At 35.3% G+C, this 15,929-nt stretch overlaps 2 protein-coding genes across 6 annotated transcripts; one reads left to right on the forward strand and one right to left on the reverse strand.

Moving 5' to 3' along the window:
* The first annotated feature begins 5,246 nt into the window (after positions 1–5,246).
* LOC126381782 (zinc finger protein 679-like) lies at positions 5,247–6,075 on the forward strand. Its single transcript, XM_050031263.1, has 2 exons — positions 5,247–5,598; positions 5,681–6,075. The coding sequence occupies exons 1-2, from the start codon at positions 5,375–5,377 to the stop codon at positions 6,003–6,005; spliced, it is 549 nt and encodes a 182-aa protein (XP_049887220.1). The 5' UTR covers positions 5,247–5,374; the 3' UTR covers positions 6,006–6,075.
* A 294-nt stretch (positions 6,076–6,369) lies between these two features.
* On the reverse strand, positions 6,370–15,656 carry LOC126381777 (high affinity copper uptake protein 1). Of its 5 annotated transcripts, none has more exons than XM_050031254.1 (7): positions 15,437–15,656; positions 13,437–13,539; positions 12,414–12,566; positions 11,068–11,180; positions 9,998–10,120; positions 8,354–8,383; positions 6,370–7,632 (listed from the first exon to the last, which is right to left on the reverse strand). In XM_050031254.1, the coding sequence occupies exons 2-7, from the start codon at positions 13,527–13,529 to the stop codon at positions 7,431–7,433; spliced, it is 714 nt and encodes a 237-aa protein (XP_049887211.1). In that variant the 5' UTR covers positions 13,530–13,539; positions 15,437–15,656; the 3' UTR covers positions 6,370–7,430. The 5 variants fall into 5 exon arrangements, with proteins under 5 accessions (XP_049887211.1, XP_049887213.1, XP_049887212.1 ...); XM_050031256.1 differs by having other exon boundaries at positions 15,362–15,446; XM_050031255.1 differs by lacking the exon at positions 15,437–15,656 and adding an exon at positions 14,821–14,947.
* Positions 15,657–15,929: the final 273 nt, after the last annotated feature.

Consider the following 15,929-nt stretch of genomic DNA (forward strand, 5'->3'; position numbering starts at 1 on the left):
CGTACATTTTTCGCCTGAGTACAGGGTAGAGATCAGTGTATGGTATAGCAATACTAGGTCTGACGTTTGCTCTATCAATGTCACTGTAGTTTGTTATCGTTTTTGCTAAGTAGTCAGCCTGTTCGTTGCCAAATACACCTTTATGAGACGGAGTCCATAAGAAAGTAACAGAAATGTGATTTTCTTTCAATTTCCAGTACAAAGCTTTAATTTCGTATTGAATGTAGTTAGCAGAAGTATTTAAGACGTCGGATTGAAGGGAGGATAAAGCACTCATGCTGTCAGATATTATTAGCCACCTGCACCTGATCAAATTTGAGTTCTGTTCAATAAACTGAAGAGCCAAAACAATCGCCATGCATTCCGCTGTAAAAATACTAGTGTGTCCAGGTAATACAATTCCATTTCCTGACTTGCTATGAGATACATAAAAAGCGCTTGACACCTTGTCTTCACATTTGGAGCCATCGGTATAGATACTGTGATAATCAGGATAATTTGCTATCAGTTCATACACTTCTTCCTTCGTTTGTAGGTCACGGTTGATAACAATATTCATACCACTATATTTGCTCTCAAAACTTCCACTATAGCAAGGCCATGTATACACACTTTTATAAATGTGGTACTGCTGATTAAATTGAAGAATCTCTGAGAAGTCGTGAAGTATATAAGGGGCAGTATCACTCAAAGGTGACAAAAGATGAAAATATGTTGATAATTTATTCATAAGAGGATGATTATGTTGAGAGGACAGTTTTAAAAGAAAACGAAATTTTAAATATTTAAATCTGAGTAAGAGAGGAGGCATCTGACATTCTCCTTGTAAAGAAACAATGGGTGTTGTTCTCATAGCACCAGTGACTGTGCGAAGATTTTTATTTTGTAAAATTTCTAATTTATTAACTAATTTTTTGTTTTCAGCATAACACAAGAAAGCATACTCAAAGTGGCTTCTCACCAGAGACTTATAAAGCATCAGTAATATCTTTGGATCAGCACCCCAGCTTGTACCAGCCAAGGCTTTTAAGGTATTAAAAGATTTTGTAGCACGATCTACAATGGAATTTACATATTTTGTCCAAGACAGGTTATTTACAAATATAACACCTAAGAATCTAACAGTAGTATCAATTGGCAATAATTGATTGTTATAAAATAATTTCACATTAAAAGGCCGAATTCTATTAAAAATTACAACTTTACTCTTGTCAGTGCTTAATTCTAAATTCAAGTATGAAAAGTACTCATGTAATTTAAGTAAAGCATTGTTTAAAGACTGTACAATATTAGCAACATTAGCTCCAGAGGCATAAACAACTAGATCATCAGCATACTGTAGGTTTAATACTTCAGAACCCAAAATTGAATTTAATCTATGTATATAAAGGGCAAATAATAAAGGACTTAAAATGCCACCCTGGCATACACCTTTATGGCTGAGTCTAGGCCCTATTAGGCCACAATTATGATTAACTCTAACAAATACTTTTCTACTATGTAAAAAATTAAAAATCCAAAATATTATTTTTTCAGGAAAATTCAGGAATCTCAGCTCCTGTGCAAGAATGTGATGGTTAACATTGTTAAATGCTCCAACAATGTCTACAAAAATAGCCACAAGCACTTGATGATTACGAATAGAATTAAAAATATCAAGATGAAGATGTGCTATACTCTCCCTGGCTGACTTCCCACGTCGAAACCCGAACTGGTTTGAAGGTAATAAACTATTATTTTCAATGTAAAATTCTAAGCGCTGCTTAAGTAATTGTTCAAATATCTTTCCCATACAAGAAGTTAAAGTAATTGGCCGATATGACCCTGCTACTTCAGGTTGTTTATTTGGCTTTAAAAGGGGAATAATAAGATCAATTTTCCAATCAACAGGAATAATAGAGTTCTGCCATAAAGTATTATAAATACCCAATACAATTATGCGACTGTCATAGCTCATCATTTTTAATGTCTTATATTTAATATTATCCAAACCACATGCAGTGTCTTTACGTGAGAATATTGCAGAGTTTAATTCAGACAGGGTAAAGTCTTTAGTCAAAAATTCATACTTAGTACTTGTGACAGTATGTGAAGAAGACAATGGTTGTTCAACTGTGTCAGGAGTATACTTTGTCAAAAAGTCATGAACCCAGTCTAAAACAACTTGTGACCTACTGTTAGAAATAAATGACTTGTTAAATTTTCTAATATAGTACCAAATTCTAGATAGTGGAGTTAATCTATTAAAAGTTTCACAGAGTCTTTCCCAGCTTAACCTTCTTTCAGTTTTAATAATAAGTTTCTTACGAGCTTGCTGCTTTTTAAATTCAATATAATTTGACTCTGTTGGATTATTTTTAAAAACCAAGTATGCATTTTTACAAACAGTTACAGCTGTATTGCAATTATCATTCCACCAGGGTAAAGATCTTTTCTTATGAGATCTTGTGTTAGAAGCCATATTATTAGAAGACTTTTTTATATTAGGAAGAGATAATTGTATAGCCAAATGTATTAAATTAACAAGTTGATCATAAGCCTGCAAGGGATTGGTGTAATCAAATTGAAAATTCAGCAATAAATCATTAATATTCTTAGTATACTTAGTCCAGTCTATCAAGCGATAATTAATAAGAGATGTAGATGTAGATGAAGGGAAATGCTCCCCAACACTACTAAAGGAAATTTTTGTAATTACAGGAAAATGATAACTACCCAATGCATCGTCATGAACACCCCACTCGCAGGCAGCAGCCAGGGAGGGGGAAACCAGAGTCAGATCAAGAGCATTTTGCCGCCATGTGTTAGATCCTACAGTAGTTAATCTGCCATCATTTAGCAGTACTAAATTATTATCATCTATACATTTAAGAAGAATATCACCTCTGTTATCAACAGAAGAACAACCCCAAACAGAATGGTGCGCATTAAAATCACCAGCAATAAATACTGGTTCTGGAAGACTGTTAAAAAGAGCATTGAGTGAAGTTTTTGTGAAATTTGGAGAATTAGGAGGACTATAATAACTAAGAAAAGTAATTTGTTTAGAGCCAAAATATAAACGTAATGCTATATTTTGATTAGAATCATTATATGTAGTACTTATATGCTGATAATGTAGCTGATTGTCAATAAGTATAGCAACACCATTGTGATTATTGCCTGAATCCAATCTAATTATGTTATAACCATTTATTTTAAAACATTGTGTAGCTTTTAACCAAGTTTCACTGATAAGAGCAATATGGATATTATTGTCATATAAAAACTGTGTAAAGTGAAATTTGTTACTATTTAAACTCTGAGCATTCCATTGTACTATTCGCAACTGATCCATGAAAACAAAAAAAAAAGGAAAAAGTTGTAATGAATTACTTTTTATGGATAGTATCCATTAAGACAGTTTTAATAAATTCAGAGGAGATAGACTTGTCTTGTGTTTTATTTAATGCAATTATTTTAACTATAGAGTTCAATAACACATTCAATATATCATCTGAGTTGAGCAAAGATATCAATTGTTCTGAAGATGATATAGGTCTAGCTTTATTCCCTAGTGAAGGAAACGACTTCTCATTAAACAATTCAGCAAAGGACCTTTTGTTTATATTGTTTTGGTTCTCTTTAATTTTTTGTTGTTTAATTGGGCATTTGCTTGATATACTAAGGTGGTTACCTTTGCAGTGAATGCATTTGGCTTCACTGACGGCAGTTGAGCATTCTTTATAAGAGTGACTTTCTGTGCATATAGAGCAAACTGGTGTCGTGTTTTTGCAGTATTTGGCAAGATGCCCAAATCTCATACAGTGGTAGCATTGTTTAACAGGAGGTACGTACGGATAGATTGGAAATCTCCAGCCGTGCAGGTCCACGTAGTCCGGTAGGTTCATTGAAGCGAATGTTATAGTTACTGTGCCCGTTGGTACAAGTTTGTATGAAGTCTCGTTCCTCTCTTTTCTCATAATCCTCTTCACACAGACAATCTTTCTGTAACTGGACATCAATGTAAAAATTTTGTTATTTGACAAGTTTTGTGGAACATTACGTATAACGCCGGTTACTTCAGACCCTGAGGCAGGTATGGAAGCTTTAAATCTGTACTGAGTCATAAACGTTTTATTATTCAAAAACGCATTAGCTAGAGCGGCCTTTTCAAAATGAACACCTATTTTATATTTGTTCATGGCTTTCAGGAATTTGACGCCTTTATTAAAACGCTTCATGTTGGATGATAGGGACATCATGTCCCGCATGCTTATTGGATGTTTTTCATCAGCAGATTCTATAAAAACTACAAAATCAGTAAGTCCTGAATCCTCCGGATATCTACGGCCATAATCAGTCACGAAATATGGCTTGTACTTCAGAGCTGGATCTTCATCGTGATCTTCAGAAGCGTCCGAAGAAACTTCCGATTCAGCTTCGGATGTACCCTTTTTGTCAGGGTCCTTTAATTTTTTTCTTTTAGCCCTACCCATCGTAACAATCTCATCAGAAAATAAGGGTTTTTAACCACAGAAACAACTATTGAGACAATTTAAAATATTTGAAAAAAATTTCACTCCCGCTCTGTTTCAAGGTTCCCGCGTTTTTTTTCAGACAAAATTTGACAATTGACATTGATTTTTTTTTTTTTTTTTTGTTTTCCCCGAAGGGTAAGGCAAAGGGAACTATGCCCATACAGCCATGTCTGACGTATTTTTTTTTCTTGATGATTAATGAAATGATGAAAGGTGATGATGATGAAACCTAAGCCCCCACCCTCGGAGTAGACTCCTACTCCGAACCCCAAACGAATTAACTCAAAAGTCCGCATAAACTTTTGAGTTATGAAGCGGCTTCCTGACACGAAGCGAAAATAGGCAGATACACTTTGTTTATTGAATACTCCAATATAATAACACTCGCGAATGTCTTCCGACCAACTTAATGCGATCATTAACCACAAAACACCACTTCGTATTAATTATTTAGATTATTCAATGAAGAAAGCAACTGTCCCGTTCCCGTTTCCCGCCAAAAAGCCCAATTGACATTGACAACAACCATCCGGCATCCATGCATAATGACATTAGATAACTAATATTGCCATTTTCATCCAAAACAACCAATCAATCTTATCAATCAATCAATCAATTCGATGCCGGGCCGACTAGGCTGACGACTAACACTACCGAGGTCATCGCATTGTGTATGGGACGCTTTATTTAATTAAATGAAATTAATTATAACCTTCTTCATAAACGTACTGGAAATGTCAAATAAAAATAATCGTATCCTTGCCGCTTTCGCGAGTTTCGCGGTATCGTTAGAAAATAAATACATTGTAAACAAGTACATAACGAACTTAACGAAGTACGAATTAATTTAGATTATGGAGAAAAATCCTCTAGAAATCAAAATATCAGAAAGAAAACCTACTATCAATAAACAAGGCAGACCTTTAATATCAGAAAATGTCGGATTTAGTCCACAACCGAAGTCGTCTGTTATATTAGATTTATTAACCAGAAATAAGGATCTAGATCAAATAAATGAACTGGAGGATATTGTAGAATTGGAGGAAAAGGAATTTATTTGCAAAATATGCTCAAAAAGGTATCAATAGTTAAAAAAATATACATATAATTCATTAGGTATGGACTAATAAATACTAAATTAGGTACTTTAATATTTTCAGAAATGACAGTGAAAAAGAGCATAAGAAGCACTTACAGACCCATCGGAAAGAGCAGTTATTTGTGTGTGATTTTCCTAACTGTTCATATTCGTGTAAATTATCCTGCAATCTAATAAAACACAAGAGAGTTCATACTTCAGAGAAGCCTTATATCTGTGATCAGTGTCCATTCCGTACAAATTTTGTCAATTCATTAAAAGTTCATAAGCGGATACATACCACTGAAAGACCTTACAGTTGTGAATATTGTGCCTATCGCTGCAATAGTAGTTCAAATTTAAAAAAACATCGCATGCACAGACACACTGACACGAAGAAAAGCTAATAGGGCTATTATTAATAAAAAATATTTTGTGAAAAATTGTTTTTTTTTTTCAATTTTTCCTTTATGTACTGGAAACATCCGCATTAATATATCTAAATAGCCATAAAAATATTAAAATTAAGATTTGTTTCTTGTTATTTTAATGGCATTTATAATTAATTTATTGTGTTCTTATGCCAGTTAAAAGTTTGCACATCAGTCAGTTTGAAATAATAAGTAAGCCTAATATGCCAATCAGTGCAAAATAATACTTGTAAAGGATATTATAATTTCAAAATTTGCAGTGGTAACACTGCAGCAGGTATTAATAAAAACATGGGGTCTATAATCTAAAACTAGTATGTTTAAATAAAAATCAATCACCCATGTTCCAAAGCACTATATATTAACCATATTAACATTCATGGTAACCCTAATTACAATAACCTAAAAGTAAAACTGGTCTAAACATTACAAGCTGCTCAAAAACTTGTATACAAAGGCTGTCTTAATACACAATAATAGAAAAAGATAACACCATGATATTTTTGAGCTCATGTAGCGAGGTTACATACAACAATAATACTAGTCTGGTTCAAGTGCTTAGCTCTAAATGAGCACCATTATCAAAACAAATAAAAATTCTAAAATACTGCACATAAATATAAATAAAGTATCTATATGCATTGGTGGAAATTTGATTACGTATTGTATATTTAACAAGGTGAGTATACTCTGTTTAAAGTAGCATGATTCGAAATAAAACAGGACAAGAAATATAATACATCGCCTAGTGCGAAAGAGAGGAGAGGTAATTCTCTTTTGCAATACAAGTACCTATACAGTTTAATTCGAAAGAAACGAAAGATATGTCACTCTAATCATGCTACCTTAAATAGGGTAAAGGAAGACCACTCCAAATAAAAAGTATCTTCATTTATATGACCATTCTTATTAATTTCTCCATAATCATGGATGTCAATTATTTTAATATCATTCGACTTTCCATCCATAACAAACTCATAACCACCTACATACAACATAAAAATATTTTACATTACAAACACAAACTGCACTTTAGAACAAGTTTAATTCAGTATCACTTATTTTGTGGCTCCCTCAATAAACATAGATATATTTTGAACTGAAAAATTGTATATAGTATAAAAACTTTGTTTTACAGTTCACAGAAGTTCCGGGTCTCGGACTAATTCATTTGTACATAACGATTATAAAGCCCGCCCAATTTGGATTAGACGCTTCTAGATTAGGGCTGCCTGCTATGTATCCTTGGCGACAGAATGCAAGTCGAGCAGATTGATCAGCCACAATCCGGGAGGCGTTTACATAAAATCGCAACAATAAATAGTTTTGTCTCATCTGGGTTTGGGTCCGCGCGAATTGAGCCGGCCGCTAGGTTGCTCCAGGGACAAGAGTAGGCCTGTATCAGTGGCAATGTTCGGTGAAGTCTACGACTACAGACTCGCGCCAGCCGAAAAGGAAGTAGCCGGCGGCCGAGCCCAGCACGACGGCGGCGCACAACCAAACGTTGTACGTCATGAACACCAACATAAGCATGTAGCTGACGAGCACTTGTAGGCCGTGGAGCAACGTCTGCCACGCGTGCGCCTTACTCAGCATCGTCGGTCTGAAAAGGTGCAAAATTGCCATTAGCAGCACTCTTGTCTTATAACGACGCAGAAGTCGGGTAAGTTAGTCGTTAAATCACTACTGAAGAAAGCATTGTTTGAGAGATTATATTTAAAAGATTAAATCGACGCTAGTAGGCGGATAGCGATAAGCGCTGAATGAGGGAAATCGTCAACCATGCCGACGCCGGTATTGGGGGGTCCTAATCATCGTGAGCTGATTAGCCGTCTTTATGGTTAGAGTAATCGGGTCGTTGCGTCCTTCGGACATGTCAAGGGAGTTGTTGGTTATAAATAGAAAAGTAAGTCTGAATTACGGCAGTGTGTGTGTGTGTGTGTGTTATTTGGTTGCTGCTGCCTACCCTAACTGCGTCAATAGGCATAATCCAGTGAAATGCATTGTTTTATTCAAATTAAATTACTTTAATGTAAAATACTGTGTGTGCACTGTCTGTGTGTAGTAGGTAAGTATCCACATACCTACATTATTGTTTTTATAGAGCTATTTAACATTATAATAATATTAGCATGATAAAATATTGTTAGTCCCAGTTGTTTTATTAATCAACATAATTCTTCTCAAATTACTGTAAGTACCTACTGACTATACCTACGCTAGGTGTGTGTCATGCGGCAATATCAGTGTTAAAAGGCTTTAATTACTTCAATTTTACAAGTAGTTTGCAATAAGCTACTTTAAAAAACATAAAATATACTCACACATTCCTTTCAAGAACATGAGGGAGCCGCCTTAAAAAAACAAAACGTGATATCAATGAAAATGTATTTAGCATTAGGACCCTCTTACAATACGCTACTCAAAACAGAGTAGGATCGGCGAGCCCAAGTATAGCTAACTATCGTAAATAAAAGCATGATGTTCATTTTGTTTGCGGTAACATAAGATAGCAACATGCCTGTATCCTCAAAGGGGCAGGCAGATGTATATTAAATATACACCTACTTCTGTGCTTGCGGTGTCATACAAAATCCCACTTTCTACCCCTCTTGTCCCGCTATCCCGGTTCTATGTAGCAAGCTATACTAAAAAGTAGCTGCTGTATCGTCATCAGTTTTACTCCAGCTTTCAACCTGTTTCTAAAGTACCTATTTTGTAGCCTAGTAGCCATTGCAAATTAAACGGATATGAAAATATCCCGAAGAACTGTCCTCAAATTTCAAAGGATATAGATACTAAGATGCTTGATTTGTTCTGTTTCTGCAGTGTTATGTAAAAATAATCTTTTCTACCTCTGTCCCTGATGGCAAAAACTTTGAGCATTCAGCGTTTCACGGACTCGTTCTCGCAATTAGAATAATGTAAAATATTTCGTACTAGCGAGGTAGGTTAGTTACGCTGACTTATCCACATCATTAGTTAACAGTTGAGTCAACTCATTAAGATACCAGTTTATTACCGATCGACTTCCGTGTAAATACATACGTATACATATAATTATTTACAATGAATTTGTTGTTGCATAGATAGCATCACATTTACATTTATTATGTCTGTAGGTACCTACGCTATGCTTTAGCTGCACGTAATATTATGGGCAGACTTTGGCTAATCAGATGAAAGTGATGGAGCATACTTCTCGACTGAGGGTTGTAGAGGGACACTAAACATAATTTAGGTGTCTAGAGGTCACACGTCTCTTCTTATTTATTAAATGTAGCGGAAATAGAATTGTTTGCTTCAAACTTTACAGGGTTTTAGTGACACCTTACCGAATACTGAGGGGGGTGATTCAGCTCATGATTCTGAACTAATATCTATTGGAATTTTTAGTCATATAGATTAGTATCTACTTAAGTTTAATTTCTATAGATAGTTAAGTCATCTTATCTTAAGTGCCCTCTCCCTAATTATATTCATTTACCATTCCAATTACTAATATATTAACGAGGGGACAAGTAATTCATAAGTAGTCTCGTATCTGTTCAATGATCAATGCAAGGCTAATTACGAGTTATATGACCAGTGTCAAAGAGAATGGTGATTGACCAGGAATGTGGGTCATTAGCCGGTTATGCAACTAACCTTTATTTCGTATGATTGCCTACTCTTACTACTCTACATGTAGCCTGTGCAACGTAAAGAGAACTTTCTAAATCATAAAAATCATACGACAAGTACCTAACAAAGAAAGGCGTACAAGGTTCAATATTATGTCCTGTATAGTTGTGTATTTATTGGTTCATATAATATACTACTCTGCCAACCCGCACTGAAGCAGCGTGGTTGAGTATGCTCCATACCCGCTCCGCTTGATTGCAAAGAGGTCTGTGCATAGCAGTGGGATGTTTAATGTTGTTGGAGTGGGGTGGTTTGGTTATTTATTGTATACCTAGTATACTCACTGTATAACTTGTGGTTCGTCTGTGGCACACACGTTGGCGACCCCCTTGTCCGGTGGTGCCACCGCACAATATTGTAGTCCAGAATATGTTTTCCACAACAAATGTTTTCTGTAGTATTTAAGTCTGAAAGCAAAGACATCAGCGTCTTCAATATAAATAGATACCTAAGAAAATTGAAAATTATTCTCGATCGTGATCGTTTGATGATCCGTGCTTCGGAAGGCACGTTAATCCGTTGGTCCCGGTTATTACTTACTGATGTAAGTAAGTAGTCGATACATGAGCTATGTCAGGGGCCTTTGGCGGCTCAATAGTAACCCTGACGCCAGGGTTGATGAGGTCGTTACTCCGCCTCACAACCCACACGATAGAAGAAGATTCTCGAAAATGAAACTTAAATAAAACTAAATTTATGAATAGTGATAATTATGAGAAAATACCGTATGATACGTAATCTTCTCTCTTCTTATCGTGTGGGTTGTGAGGTGGATTACCAACCTCATCAACCCTGGTGTCGGGGTTATTATTGAGCCGCGAAAGGCCCCTGACATAGCTCATGTAACGACTACATACTTACATCAGTAAGTAGTAACCGGGACCAACGGCTTAACGTGTATAAATATGTCACCCAATATCGATCTGATATTGATGATGAACCCGTATTAACTAGTAGGTATTTTATTTGACCATTCAAATGTGCGATGTAGCTTTCCCGTATTTATTATTTCGCAGGACTAGATAGAGTAATGCATTACATACATACAAAACATACGTCTGTTGTCTCGAATGGGGTGAGCACTTGGGCAGAGCCAAATAAAACATGGCGAACCGTATACTACCAGTCCATCGCCGATATAATGGATAATCATGTCACTAGCACACAATCACTGTCTGTTAATTCTTAGGTAGGTAAATTACTGTCATAACACGAAACATCGGAATACGGCATTACCAACTTCCGATGAAACAAAACATTTGAGTCATCGATAGAATAAACATCAAACAACCGTACGGATCACCTCGGTAGTACTGGTTCGAGTCGAAGTGGGAAACATCCAAATTAAACTTACCCTTCATAGAGTAATGCCATCATGAATATTGCAAGGAATGATCCGGTGAATTCTCCAATATCCGTCACTTCCCACCAAGAGAAAAGGATTGTTTCATTGTAGCCGCCGTGAAACTAAAACAAAAGTGTATCATTTTACATCCTGTTCGTTTAAACATCATAGGTACATAACATAAACAGCCACTACAGCCAGCTTATATACTTCCCACTGCTGGGCGCAGGCCTCCCCTCACTGTGAGGGGGTATGGAACATACTCCATCACACCGCTCCACTGCGGGCTGGCAGAGGTGTTTTTACGGCTAATAGCCGGTTCTAGCGACTTAACGTGCCCTCCGAAGCGCAGAATCATCTTACTTTTTCGGACAATCAGGTGATTCAAGCCTGCAATGTCCTTACCAAACAATGCCAGTCTCACAAAGTGAAGTCCCCATCGGCGATCGAATCCGAACCTCCAGATCGTGAGCCCGACGCTCTTACCACTAGACCACTGAGGCTCTCAATAGGTACATAACACGTTACGTATAAGAAATAAGGGTATCATTTTCCTATATAAGTAGTAATAGGTAATAGAAGCTATATCCAGCAAAAAAAAACCGCCACTTAAAATTTTAAATCCCTATGTCTATGAAAGCCATTTTTCGATCCATAGTGCGTCGACTTGACTCACTGTTAGATGCTAGAATCAAAGAACCACTCAACGGTCCACTTCAAAAGTTAGTTAAAATCTTCAGTTAAAATCTTAGTCAATGTCGCAGGCTCTACAAAACTTTCACATTCATGTACCTATAAAACGCTAGAGTAGACCACGCAAACGAAGAGAAAGCTGATGGGTACCATGAACGAAAACGTGATGATTATCCCAACCCAACTACAACTTTCAGCCGAAACTTATCTGATAAAAACTTTGCAATCAAAAAAGTGTATCTTAACAGCTATAGTCGTGATGTCGCTGTTTTTTTTTTTTTTTTTCATTTTCATTGTAATGGTTTAGTGATACACCTACAAATTTAAAAGCGCGCGAAAATTGGAAGAAGGTGATTTCTTATTTTCCGCATGAACAACCACATACACTGTTGAGCACAGGTCTCCCCTCATCTAAGATAACTCTACCACGCTGCTTCCCTGTGACCCGTTTGTCGGAGTTGCGTACCGCTCAAGCCGTCCATTCAGCTTTAAGACTACTATTACTGATTGATTGTGGCTTCACATGCCTTTTGAAGCACGTAGGAGCATGAAAATATACCTACCTACTATCGGTCCCATCCAATAACCAACTAAAAGCAAGGTTTTCTTTCTTAGATCTGTTGATTGAAGAAATTATGACCTATAAGATAAGAATAACTTACCACCATAGACATCATGCCTTCGTGACCCGCATGTGCCTCGTGGACCCCGTGACCTCCATGGCCCCCGTGCATGTTGTGACCGGCGTGGCCTTCGTGACCCTGAGTCTCCATCGGGTAGGCCAAAGACAAGTCGTCACTTACATTAAAATGATTCTGAAATCATCACTTAAGGTCAATACTTTGACTATAAATAAATAGGCACTATTTATTGATTTTATTGTATAAGAATGCTGTATATTTGAAATGTTTATGATAATGCAGAAACAGTGTAATAGGCAGGTGAAGGGATTAAACTTGCACAAAGACGTCGAAATTGCCAAAAGTTTCGTATAGCTTTCGAGTAGTAGGTAGGTACCTAACTAAAAATCCACTTGTATACGCGTGACGACTCGGAAGTAGAATGAATTTTACGAAAGGTAAATTTACATTGCCGCCCTGTTCCGACGAGACCTTCTTACAATGTGGTATTATGAAAAATGATAATTATCATTCCATCGATTGTGCCAAACTGCTTACTTAGTATAGTTATATAGATTGCAGGCAATCATAACACTATTGTCTCAGAGTGAATGGTATAAATAAATCTTCAAATACGTAAGTGAGTTCCAGATAGATTCCAGCCCAAGTCAACTAACTATCCCACACTATAAGTAATCACGATATATAAAATGAATAATATAACACACTCCTTATAAACTGTGTTATGAAGTTATGAACCATACCATATACATGCTATTAGTAGCAGCCAAACATCGACGTAACTCATTGGCTTCAATAAACTATCGCCACTATCGTCAACATATTGAAAATATAATGACATCAACTGAATAAACATGGTACATTATATCGACTTAGATTAGTTACTACAGAATAGTACTAACATGAATCAGCACGTGTGTAAGCTTGTACTGGCTTATTTTATTACTTATAAAATTACAAATATTGATGTATTTTATTGAATACATATTTTTGACTACTTTCCTGTAATATGTATATGTATTACAACTACATATTGGTACTTACGAGATCTGAACTCATGTGGTCTATGTGCTGAAATGACGTGTGGTCATGGTTACTGTGACTCTCTGACCCCATTTCATGATGTGAGTGATCCATTCTTGTAATTCTAAACAAAATTGAAAAAAAATATATATCCCTACATCTTAACTTTTGCCTAATAAACAATAGTATATATGATTATGAGTTTTGAACAACAAGACCCTAATCAAGATAAAAAACACATTTTAGTAAAAAAGTGTAAAGTGCACATTCAAGAATTTAAAATAAGAAAGAAACTTGAAAATATCTTAAGCATCGTGCCACATCCACATCCCATACCTCTTCATACCTCAACCAAGGGGCTTCCTACACTAATGTGTAAAAAGTCCCTTGATTAAGACATTATTATACAAGACTCATCTTGATACCCAATAAGGACCTTACTGGAGATATTTTAAGCATTAATAATCATAAGTAGTTTTATTTTAACCAGCCATAACATAACAGAATGGCTTCAAACAAATCATTCTGTTGAATCAAATGGAAGTTTATTAAACACTGTGCATACAACGAAAAACATGTGTGAGCTGCTGTTTTCCCAAGCAAGATCACACGGTATTAAAAGGCATGAGGTACAGCTTCGTCCTCTTCATAAAAATAATTGAAAACAAAATTAGTTGTGAATGATTCAAATAATTAAAGTAGGGCTAATCAGCCCTGGGGGGCATTAGTTTATTTTAGCGAGATAAATCTAAAATAATGCCAACCTTTACTAAATGAAAGAGATTACAGCAGTCAAACTAAAATAATATTAAAGTGTTTTCCAGAATATAGAATATAATGAAATGTTCATATTAGATCTTTACATTTTTGTATTTATAGTTTTCATTTTGTTAATCAAAATATTAGCTTTTATTATGTAATTACCTCATATTATTGCAATTGATGCCTCAAGCCCTCTAATACAGGGATTCTCTAGAGAAGAGCATGAAAGGCATAAAAACAAATAAACAACTGTATTTTAATTGAGCTTTAACTAAGCTTCAATTTAAAACTAATTAGAATTTTTTATCTAGCAGAATGAAAAATTGCAATTTAAAATCCTAGCAGAATGCATGATTATCAAACTTTAAAGAAGCCAATGTTTCAAAACAGCAATTTTCTAATATGTAGACCTAATATTAAAATGATATGTTTGTTTTACCTTAATTACCAGATAAAAATAATTTACAAAAAATAATAAAATAAAATAATTTAAATTTGAATAATTTACTATTTTAAGTTACTCATAATGAAGATTTTCTTTTCATGTAGCGAATGGACTGCATATACATATAAAAGCTTTAAAATACAGTGAAAATATATACAACTCTACACCCTTGTTATAAGATAATAAATATCACATTACCTACTCTACAATTTTGAAGCTGATGAAAATTAAACTTTTCAACTGAGGAACAAAATGACTACTGAAATACAAATTAATATTCTTTTGAAGGAACACACAACATTTTCCTCACACTACATAAGCAAAACTGAGCTAGTTAAGTATGGTATGTAACTTGTAGCACCTGTGAACTGTGCCAATACCTACAATGGATTGCAAGCAGCCAGCATGCAGACCAAAGTTATCAGTTGATCTACATAGCACACTTTCACTTGCTGTAGTTACATGAACTTCCAGCGTAACACAATAACACACGATCATTTCAACTTTCTAATTTTTGTGGAGCTATGGGACCTAACTGGCCATCCAATACAAAACACAATGTTATTGTAAATGTTTCTATCACTATCTTATCAATATACCTATACAAATACACATAGTAATTAAAACAACTTCAATCTAAAACCTTTGGTATTTGAAATTGTAACTCAGGGCCGACGTACACTAATTTCATTAAGTAACCTTACAGGATAAATAATATTATCTTTTAGGCAACCTGTACCAGTAATTGAAGCAAAAAATTCAGTGTATAGCTGCCTCACTGCAAGCATTTACATAATTCGTGTCAACCACTCACTTGATGCGGCGAGAACTGCGAGAATTCGTTCAAATGGCCTTCTGCGTCACAAGGAAATTGTATAAACGAACTAAACAACAATATAAAATTTATAGATCATTTTGCATCTAAAGTATAAACCAAAAATGTAATGATAAACCTTTTGCCGTCTGTTTTATAGATTAAATGAAAAGGAAAAACTTTACAAGCAAATTAAAGAGACAAACAGCTGTCAATTTTGTCAAAGTCAAAGCGAAATTAGTGGTTGTCAGTGTCAACACCAACCAACGTCAACGTCAATTTTGACAATCAATCGCACGCACATCGATTGACGATTGATTAACAAAATAATAATGTTCCAAAGACCAAGTATTGTAATGTTCTAAGATAAATCTTGATAATGGAGAACACTCACAAAATTTTTACGCAGTCTCATGGAGTATCCTAGTAACTGTTTCATTTTGTTTTAATTTATTTGCTTGAATAAACTTTATAAACTTCCAAAGTGACTTGA

Source organism: Pectinophora gossypiella, chromosome 3, assembly GCF_024362695.1.
Source record: "Pectinophora gossypiella chromosome 3, ilPecGoss1.1, whole genome shotgun sequence".
Lineage (NCBI taxonomy): Eukaryota > Metazoa > Arthropoda > Insecta > Lepidoptera > Gelechiidae > Pectinophora > Pectinophora gossypiella.

What these genes read in the sequence shown, in the direction of transcription:
- LOC126381782 (XM_050031263.1), top strand. Translation starts at nt 5,375, where the DNA reads ATGGAGAAAAATCCTCTAGAAATCAAAATATCAGAAAGAAAACCTACT. An exon ending in TGCAAAATATGCTCAAAAAG is followed by an intron (nt 5,599 to 5,680) that starts GTATCAATAGTT and finishes TAATATTTTCAG; the next exon opens with AAATGACAGTGAAAAAGAGC.
- LOC126381777 (XM_050031254.1), bottom strand. Translation starts at nt 13,529, where the DNA reads ATGGATCACTCACATCATGAAATGGGGTCAGAGAGTCACAGTAACCAT. An exon ending in ACCACATGAGTTCAGATCTC is followed by an intron (nt 12,567 to 13,436) that starts GTAAGTACCAAT and finishes TGATGATTTCAG; the next exon opens with AATCATTTTAATGTAAGTGA. An exon ending in GACGAACCACAAGTTATACA is followed by an intron (nt 8,384 to 9,997) that starts GTGAGTATACTA and finishes TGTTTTTTTAAG; the next exon opens with GCGGCTCCCTCATGTTCTTG.